This window comes from Mustela erminea, chromosome 16 (assembly GCF_009829155.1).
Source record: "Mustela erminea isolate mMusErm1 chromosome 16, mMusErm1.Pri, whole genome shotgun sequence".
NCBI lineage: Eukaryota > Metazoa > Chordata > Mammalia > Carnivora > Mustelidae > Mustela > Mustela erminea.
In genome coordinates, this window is record NC_045629.1 from 39,649,207 (window position 1) to 39,659,692 (window position 10,486).

The window sequence follows — 10,486 nt, forward strand, 5'->3', positions numbered from 1 at the left end:
CAGTCATAAACTGAAGCTAGAAAAAATTATGTTGAGCCTAAAGTCAAAAATAGATCCAGATTAAACATACCGGGGACTCTAAACAGTGAGTAGAAATCAATGACGAATTCCAAAACTTTCAAGACCATAAAACACATTATCATCATTAGTAGAAACCTATCAGACCCTCCACTTCCAATATAGGATTAATAATCATTTATTATCTGTAGCAAGGATCATTATTTATGGTATTTATTGGCTTCCACAGAATCATGAATAGGCTTCAGAGAAAGATGTGATTCTCCTGAAATACTATGCAAGTTGGTAGCATGAAATTTAAGTTTCTGGAGGAAAGACTAGTGTTTTCATGTTCTCACAGGAGTCTAGGACTCAAAATAGTTTACAACCATCTATTTTAAAATCTGAGGACCTCTTTCCAGAGTCCGAAAATATTACATTATCAGTTAGCCTGAACATAAAATATAAGAAACCTCCCAAATGAAAAAAATAAAAAGAAGAAAAATCTGACTTTCAGTTACTTTGAAAAACAGACACATATTAGGCATAAATAGTACCCTCTCCCCTCCCTGAAAAAAAAACCAGCAATGGGCAAGATAGTTTATAACAGCTAATGATATTTTGAACTACTAATAGAATTCTTAACTTGCATGACATTCTAGATTTTTAAAGCCTTAAATATTCAAAGTTGTCCTACAGACATTAAGATGAGCTTATAAAAACACAATCTACCTATTAGGCCATACAGACTATAATCTATTAACATATTTTAGGCAAGCATGTTCTTGTGCAAAATTGACTAAAAACACCCACCATTTTACAGTCACCAGCAATTTAACCATACAATCCAAAAATAAAAATCCAAACATCTTCCTCTTCAACCATAGCTCATATTACTTCAAAGCATCACAAATACTATATAGTAGATAGATCCCTTAGTCTGGTGGTTTACCAATTTATTTTTTTAATTTTTTTATTTTTTTAAAGATTTTATTTATTCATTTGACAGAGATCGCAAGTAGGCAGAGAAGCAGACAGAGAGAGGAGGAAGCAGGCTCCCCGCTGAGCAGAGAGCCCAATGCGGGGCTCAATCCCAGAACCCTGTGATCATGACCTGAGCTGAAGGCAGAGGCTTTCACCCGCTGAGCGACCCAGGTGCCCCTGGTGGTTCACCAATTTAGCAGAGCATCTAAAATCATCCTCACCATCATCATAAAGCTATTGTGAATCTAACTCCATACTTACTGCAATCAGCAGCACTTCTTTTAATAAGCACCTACTACAGTGCCAAGCAAAATGCTCAGACTTTGTATACTCTATTACTTAAAATAACTAATACTACTAAATACTTAAATACAGGAGTCTCATTTTTCAAAGGAGGTAACTGATGCTCAAAAGAAATAAGCTCCATTCCCAAAGCCACAGTGCTGTTAGTATTCTGACTCAGGACTACATGATTGCAGAACAGTGTTGCTACACCAATTGCAGGACCAACAATTTCAGGGGTCCTGCCTGCATGATGCGTGGCACTGGAACATGTGGCCTTTTGACTATACCTCTGTGCCATTTGCTGTCCTTTTTTTTTTTGTTTAAATATTGGCACATATAGGGGCACTGGGTGGCTCAGTTGGTTAAGCATCCACCTTCAGCTCAGGTAATGATCTCATGGTCCTGGGATCAAGCCCCTCGTCAGACTTCCTGCTCAGTAGGGAGTCTGCTTCTCCCTCTTCTTCTACCTCCCCCCCCTTTGTGCTCTCTAATAAATAAATAAAATCTTAAAAAAAAAATATTGGCACATATGTAACATTTCACTGAGATAGGAACACCAACAAACCCTGTTACATACTAACAACAACAAAAAAACTTTGTTAAACTGAACACTACATCCTGAAACAGTCATTAAAGAGGAAATCAACCTAAATAAAATCAGTGCTATTGCGTTCTACATGTCGTATTTTATTTAAAATACATGATGCAGAACTTCCGGGTTGGTGAACATGTGGAGGTGCCAGGAGAGGGGCGTGCCTGGGGTGAGCATGAAGCTCCGTGCCCCTTCCCCACACCCTGCCTTATGTATCTCTCCATCAGGCTGTTGGTTAGCATCCTATATTGTATCCTTTAAGAAACTGGTATAGGTTAAAAAAAATACAGGATATACCTTTCAATTTGTGGAGGCTGTTTATTGGACTTAACCGCTTTAAGAAATTCAGCAAAATATTCTGGCTTTACAATCGGACGTCCACAAATGAGTGCACATATTGTCTGGAAAGAAGAAAACATAAGTGAATACAAATAATCCCGTGCTAGCTTTTCTTTAAAGGAAAGTTTTAAGTTAGAGACTACAAATGGGCCGCTCTGTTTAATAGGTTTTTCCTTTCATTTCTCTAAATTTATAAAGGAGCCACAATCTACAAAACTAAAGTATTTGGTCACTGTTTAATTTTGGTATACAAATCTCTGTAATATCACTTAATTTTAAGGAGCCACATATTACAATATTAATTTAAAAATTGCTTTGGGGAGGGCAGAACAATGTAACAAAATAAGTCAATTTTAAAACGTATTCCAATTTAAAAGTTCTTACAATGTTAAAAAGTAGACCTGAGGGGCGCCTGGGTGGCTCAGTGGGTTAAAGCCCCTGCCTTCAGCTCAGGTCATGATCCCAGGGTCCTGGGATCGAGCCCCGCATCCGGCTCTCTGCTCAGCAGGGAGCCTGCTTCCCTCTCTCTCTCTGCCTGCCTCTCTGCCTACTGGTGATCTCTGTCTGTCAAATAAATAAATAAAATCTTAAAAAAAAAAAAAAAGTAGACCTGAGAATTAAGAAAATGTAACAACTACCCTAGAGAAGACAGTATCAAGAGATACACATGAGCTATAAGATCTTTTCTGCCTAAATGCCCTTTGAACAGATTTTAACTATGGAATAAAGTATTTTCAAGAAAGTAAATAAAGGAATAACTGTTTGGGGCGGTATAAAAGCTCAAAATAAATACATGGAGATTGGGGTTAGATAAGGGTGGAGAAACTTCAACTAGCAAGTGAACTAAGCTATAAACATCAAATAAGAAGATACCACAAAATCTGAAAAAGATTAGAAACCACCACCACTGGAGATGAAAATAAGGATTCAGCATAATTTCAGGAAATAATCCATCTGAAGAATTTCTAAGTATGCTTCCAATAACATAGGGTATTACTTAAATATGAGCAAGCAATGTAGGGTGTCTCTCAAAACTGGAATCTGAATACAACAACCGCGAATGTAGAGTGAAATAACCGGCCTCTGGCAGAGGGCAGGCTCCAATACATGTGATCCTGGGCAAAGAATTTAAGTCCTCCATGCCTCAGTTTCCTCTTCAGAAAATAAAAATTTAACTGAATGTTCCGCAAGCTTCCTTTTGGTTCAAACATTTAATGATTTTAAAAATATAAGGTAACCTGTACTTTTGGAAAATTTACCAAAACAAATAATATAGTAAGTTGGTTTTCTTTTTTTGGTTCATGGCTGATCAAAAATACTGAAAAAGGATTGCTCTGCACGTCATTGCTGGTGTATATACAGTGACATTCAAATATCCAGTGCTGTTAATATCTCAGTCGCTGGAATAGTGTACACTTTGGTGAATGGACGCTAGTTCCAAATCTGTCATGGACTCAGTAAAGTATCTCTCAAGACCGTTTAGCTGCCTTTGCTCTTATTTCATAATCACCAAGCAAGTGTATGATTATCTAAATTTCACTTCTCAGGTACCTTAGTACCTTTAAGGGGATTGTGTTGAAGTCTATACATAAATATACAGTCACTATGAGGCTGCATCCCTACTATAAACTAATAAATGGAAGTTTTGATTTATTAGCATAAATTAGTACTCAGGAGGCCAATCACTCTGCTGAATTTATAACCTTCATAAGCTTGCAAACGACCCTTGATCAGCGATAACCCCACCAACATACAAGTTTAACGTGAGGTTCAATTGAGCAGCAAGTCTTTCTCTCTGATACTTGTTTAACTGTAATATACATATTCTAATTATGTATTAAAAGATTTCTGTACCATCTAATAAGGGAATCTAAATATCTGTTCCTTTTTACTACAGATATTAACCTAAAACAATCTCACATATCTATAGTCAACCTGTTTAAAAGGAGACGAATCACCTCCCAATGTCATTCTTCAATTAGCTTTGGATATAACCAAATCTGATGAAGACGTAAAATCTGAAAACATACCAAAATATATCACTGTTTTAATGAGAGTTGGCATCCTCTAATGGTACATATCTACAGATCTCTAGATGGTGAAGATACAGTACAGTAATAATAAACTATAAACTTAAAAGTCTTTTAAGGGCATTATACTAAATAAAAACTTAGTAAAGAGAGGATGAGACATGAGTTGAGCTGGAGGAAGACAACTTGACAGAAAGGACTAGAGATGCTAGCTTTGGAGACTGGCAGTGGACTTCCAGTCTCTAAAAGCTAACTTTTAGACTGGAGATACCAACTACACATTATAATAAACTTACTGGTGAAAATATAACATAAATCATTTTTAAAATGCTAAATTTTTTAAATGCTAAATATAATTTTATAGGCTTTTGCTTGTCTCAAATAATAAACAGGTTATCTTAAACATTATAGCCTAAATGGTACATGAAGGCACAGACTGACACTATATAAACCCACAACTAACAGTTCTGATAGTTTTAAAATAAATGGCTTTAAAAATGTCTTGTGTATAGCTGGTGAGTAAGCTTAAATTCACAGAACTTATTTTAATATAATATCATGGCATTCAACCTACTTTAATGGTAACTTTGACTGATATCATGACAAGATGAGTACATTCTTCTGTCCAATTGTTTACAGTATGTCCTCCAAGTTGCAATATAGCGTGATTTAAAGCAGTTTTCCCAGAAGCATCTAAACAAGAAGAGCATGCAACCAAAGGCTCATATTCTACTCTGCAAATGAGAATAAGTTACATAAAGTTATATTATCATAGCTCCAGAGATGGCAATTTATAGTACTTTAAGCTCACATCACATGCTATTTTAATTTTTATGTATTTTTACACTTTCTAATTTATGAAATTACCACTTCCGAAGTCTTGAGTTGCACTTAAGAAAAAACAATGATCTAAGTTAACATTATACTTTAACTTATGTGGAATCAAACAAATGTAGCTCCCATCAAGGATCTCTGTGACCATTCCAACTCTTAACTACTCCTGGCACTGACAAAGTGCACTAACCACATGTGATGCAAAGTGCACGAATGTAATAAGCAGGAACTAAATTAAATGGTTTTAAATTCATTATCCATAAATATCATGTCCTTTAAAATTTGATCAGTGCAAAACAAAGCCATCCATTTTTAATACCAATTCAAAAAAAATCTTACCTGAATTTACTTTCAAACACTCCAAAAGTAACTCTATCCCCTGTCTTCAAAGCTTGGGAAAGGCCATTCTGCATTTTTTCCTCATTAACAAAGGTACCATACTTAGAATTATCTTTTATTGTCAATATAGGAGTCTCACCAATTTGACTCTGAAGCAAATGAACAAAAAAATCAATACAATTAAAGTCTTTTACCACTCAGTAAATGCAATTCCCAGGGGGAAAAGGTTTCAAAACAAAAAGCAGGTAACTTTTTGAATAGGTAACTGAATAGATGGCCAACCTCCTAACATAGAAGGCAACAGTTACTGTTTCAGTTGCAGGCACAGAAGGATCACTCAACTTGAAATTAATGGCAAATGTCTGAATTCCAGCATCACTCCTCTCAGAACATGCATCTTCTTTATTTTTGTAAGTCAGTGCAGAGTTTTCTAACCCCTTAATTTCACACATTTGAGAATTTCTTTGCTTTTGTGTGATCTGTTTTATGCATGACAGCTTCATCACGAAGTTTTTTTTTTTATATTATCAAAATAACACAGTTTAAAAAAAAAAGTCCAATTAGAAAAGGCTAGAATGTCTGACTTAAAGTAATAATTTTATTTTTCCTTTAGGAATTTCAATAATAATCTTCTCTTATACCTAAAAGAATACAGACACCAAAGCTAAATATTACTGCACAGATCCGGCATTTGTTGGTACGCAGTCTTTGCTCAAAATAATGGCTTTTATTATCACCAGTATTATCAAGAGGACAGCCATTTATATACACTAGTATTTTTACCACCCACTGTTGTGATTAAAACAACTAACCAACCAAAACAAAGCCATTCAAAGAACTATGAGACATAGCAACAGGTGTTTTTCCTACTAAAACGAACCAATTCCCACTGTGAAAACCTACATTACATGGGAAATGCCTGTGTTCACATGGATATAAGAACTCTTTAAAGCAGGAATGTGACTTGGGTCTGTTCACTGCTCTATTGCCAGGGTTGGCACAATGATGGATACAGAGTAAGCACTTAATGTTCATTCAGTAAGTATTCCTTTGAGTTTCTAAATCACTACAAAAGAATAAGACACTGGAACAGAAACTTAAATTATCAAAACAAACACCACTGATACAACCACCAAAATAGTATTTAGTTTTAACATAAAAAAACTAACACCTTTATGGAATTAAAAATCCTACAAACTCCCTCACACACACCAAAGTAATCTTGTAATTTCAACCCCCTCACTTTAAACTAGTGAAATAAAATTAGTGACATACCAAGTTGGTTACAGAAAAGTTAGCAGTTAACACAGCATGATTTCGACTGATTGACTGATCACCTTCAATAAGAATGCCACAGTTTTTCCTTCCAACAACGTATTCAACACCAGTCAAAAGTCTGAATGGTTCTAAGAATTAAAAAAAAAAAAAAAAGTAAATGTATAGACACATATTTGCTGTACCTACGTACATAGATACAGCAAATATTTATGTAAAATATTTTTATTTTGCTTTTAAACTTTAATAATCAACTTCAAATAAATCAAAACTTGTAATTTCTATAAAGCCTCACTGAAAGATGCAAAAGATTAGATGGAAAGCTCTAGCATTTTCTAAAGAGAAAACAATACAGAAAAGTGTCGGCAGTGATTGACTGGCTCAATCCGTTAAGTGTCTGACCTTTGGTTTCAGCTCAGATCAGGATCTTAGGGTCATGAGACTGAACCCCATACTGGGCTCTGTGCTCAGTGCAGGGTCCTTAGAATTCTCTCCCCCCCTCTGCCTCCACCTCCTTCGCATGTGTCCACTGGCTCTCACACACGCTGTTGATGAAGTTCTTGAACCTAGGTGAGGTTCAATAGGGTGAGGTTCGGAGCTGACGGCTAAGAAAGAATTCTTTAGACGTCTTTGGTGCAAAAAGGTGGTTTATTAGAGCACGGGGACAGGACCGGTAGGCAGACGGAGATGCTGCTGCGCCGGGCATGGGCATGTGAGGAGTGGCTGGTTATACACACAGGAGTTGGGTAGGTGAGGACAAAGGGGTGTTCAGAAGGACTATTGGGGCAAAGAAGACTGTCAGGATATTGAAGGCCTGGTTACTATCAAGCCAAGGCCACTTTCCCTCTAATGAGGCACTAACATAATGACAATTGGGAGTCTCCTGGTGGAATGTTACATTCCTGCTATCAAACATCCTTGTTAGTGAGATTTAGGTTTAGAAGAAATTTAACTTTATTTACTTTTCTTTCTACCTCCGCCTCCTTCGGTTTTTTATGGAGGGGAGGGTGACATTAGGGCTTGAGGAACTGAGTTATGTGTCTTTGGAAATTGGGCTATTGATAAGGTAACTTCTTTGTTGTAAATCTCAGACATTTGTAAACCAAGAGAGACTCCTGCCTTGCAGGACTGTGATCTCTGCAAGATAACCATTTGCTCTTCTTTAGGGCAGTCAGGGGTGCCTGTGAAATGTCACACATATTACCAAGGGGAGTGGGTGGAGAGGAGGTGCAAGGCGCCAGCCCCTGCTCCGTTCTCAGCCAGCCTCCTACTCCCTCATCACTGTCACCCTCTTTCAAATAAATAAAACTTTAAAAAAAAGTCTTGCCCAGGGGCACCTGGGTGGCTCAGTGGGTTAAGCCGCTGCCTTCGGCTCAGGTCATGATCTCGCGTCCGGGGATCGAGTCCCGCATCGGTCTCTCTGCTCGGCAGGGAGCCTGCTTCCTCCTTTCTCTCTCTCTGCCTGCCTCTCTGCCTACTTGTGATCTCTCTCTGTCAAGTAAATAAATAAAATCTTTAAAAAAAAAAAAAAAAAAAGTCTTGCCCAGATCAACATACATAAATATACATTACCAAACAAATCACAATACTATGTTTGGAATCTGATTCAAGAATCCACTGGGAAAAATATAATTTTAAAAAAACTGTAAAGAAAAATTTAAAATTTACAAGAACTTTCCCTACCAGATGGTGAACTATGCCCTAATGCTACAGTAACTAAAATATATGGTACTGAATCCGGATAAACAACATAGGTCAATGCAAGAAATGTTCAGACCTGATTTAAGTGTGCATCTTGGGGAATTTTGTTTTTTGTTGTTGTTGTTGTTGTTAAAGGAACCATTTCAAGTACAAGTTTAGTTTCTAAAAAAAAAAATGTTGACAATCAAAAATTGTTAGGTAATAGCATATTTCTTGGAGACTAGCAGTTTAGTATGGGAGCCTGGGACTCCATCTTCGGAGTGGTAGGGTAATTAGGGCAGATCAACTCAAGAAGTAGAAAGGCAAGCCACGTTTGGATATTTTGTTATTCAGAAACTCTTACCCTAGAGTGGGTCGTTTCGAGGAAAAAACATTGTGCCTTGGTTTACTTACATTTTTTCCTAGAGGAGTGGGCCCATAATGTCTGTTAGATTTTGAAAAGAGGTCACAATCTCCTAGAAGTTAAGAATGCTGCGGGGTGCCTGGGTGGCTCAGTGGGTTAAAGCCTTTTGCCTTCCGCTCTGGTCATGATCCCAGAGTCTTGGGATCGAGCCCCACACCGGGCTCTCTGCTGGGCAGGGAGCCTGCTTCCTCCTCTCTCTCTGCCTATCTCTCTGCCTACTTGTGATCTCTGTCTGTCAAACAAATAAATTTAAAAAAAAAGAAAAAAAGAAGGCTGGCCACTGATGATGGATGCATTTTTCTACTGTTACCTACCTCTCTCTGTGTAGGAACCCAGAGCCAGCCACAGACAACTGTTCCCGGAAAGGAATTAAGTCCTGCTTCCCAGCAACAGCTTCTGTTCTACCTCGGCACTGCTCCAAGTCCACAGGGAGGCCTTGGTCTTTAGTCTTTTTACTACTTATTCCTAACTTCCAACCGTTTGTAAATTTAGCTCTTTTGCCTATCAGAATAAACTTCCTGGGGGGCAGGACCTCCTCGTAGGCTACCATCTGCTTATCAATTAAAAAGGACTTTGACCAGGCAAGCAATTAACGGGAGATAACCATCTGCCACTGCTGAAAAGGGCAGAACAGAAACAACAACAAAACCCTACTTTTTCGGTTGTTCGGATGACCAAAAAAGGCTCTAAAACAAAACTGAAATCATGCCTCTCCTGGGGCTGCCATTTACCCAACTCATCTCTGTGGCTTTTCACAAAATTAAACCATGTGCTCAAAACAAAGTCGTCTGCTGCCATCGTGCGCCTCGCCTGGGATAACTTATTCTAGGTGTTTGGCCAAAAGCTTAAAACGCTGAAGGAGAGAGCAGGTGGCCGGCCAAGACGCAATTCCGCGCGGCCCGTGAGCCGGGTCAGTGCGGGTCTCGCCGGAGAAGCCGGGTCTATGCGGCCGGAGGAGCTGGTCCCAACCACCGAGAACACGGCGGTAGGCTGGGTGAGGGATGCAGCCGCCAAGGCCCGGCCGGGGTCCCCGCCGCAGTCGAACGATGCGCGTACCCCCTTCCCGCAGCCCCCCGGGGCGGGGACGAAGGCGGCGCCGGAAGGCGGAGAGAGGGACGGGAACGGACCGGAAGCATCCCTCCTCAGACCCTCTGCCCAACGCAGCTGCTCCCGGGAACACGGGGCCGGGGCCTCTCCCCTCCGCCCTTACCTCGGGCCGGGCCCGCGACGGGGAGCAGCTTCCACATGGGCCTGGGTCGCCCGAGTCTCGGCCAACTCGCGGAGGCCTAACCGCGGCTGACCGACGTGCGCGGCCGCAGCTACTTCAAGCGGCGTGGGCTCCGGAACGTGCGCGCTCCCGGGAGCTGGGCCTCCTAGGAAGAGGAGGGATAAGCAGGAGTGAGACGTGGGCTCCTCGTCGCCTCCTGGTGGTTAAGGAGAGGAACAGTGCGATCTGTATTGAAATGTATTGTATTGGGTTATGAAGTGTGGATCCCATTGAAAGGTGTTCAATGAATATACATACTTTGAATTACGTTTTCTGATCGTGACTAGAAATAATTTTTAAAATCAGCTACAAAGCAACTTAAGGAGATTTTCTAATTAAAGACATTAACGTACTAGCCAAGTTTGTAATTCCATGCATTTGTGATTTCTTTTTTTTTTTTTTAAGATTTTATTTTTTTTTATTTGACAGACAGAAATCAC

The 10,486-nt window shown here is 39.3% G+C and overlaps 1 protein-coding gene across 3 annotated transcripts in view; it reads right to left on the reverse strand.

Moving 5' to 3' along the window:
• NBN (nibrin) overlaps window positions 1-10,154 on the reverse strand; it is a 52,186-nt gene extending 42,032 nt beyond the window's left edge. Inside the window, exons 1-5 of one of the 3 annotated variants that reach the window (XM_032316182.1) lie at window positions 9,990-10,154; window positions 6,676-6,806; window positions 5,401-5,549; window positions 4,802-4,961; window positions 2,156-2,259 (exon numbers count right to left, since the gene is read on the reverse strand). In XM_032316182.1, the coding sequence (XP_032172073.1) occupies window positions 2,156-2,259; window positions 4,802-4,961; window positions 5,401-5,549; window positions 6,676-6,806; window positions 9,990-10,026 (581 nt within the window). In that variant the 5' untranslated portion in view covers window positions 10,027-10,154. Of the gene's footprint in view, window positions 1-2,155; window positions 2,260-4,132; window positions 4,216-4,801; window positions 4,962-5,400; window positions 5,550-6,675; window positions 6,807-9,989 lie in introns of those variants that run through there. The other 2 variants (XM_032316183.1, XM_032316184.1) reach the window with 2 other exon arrangements.
• Window positions 10,155-10,486: the final 332 nt, after the last annotated feature.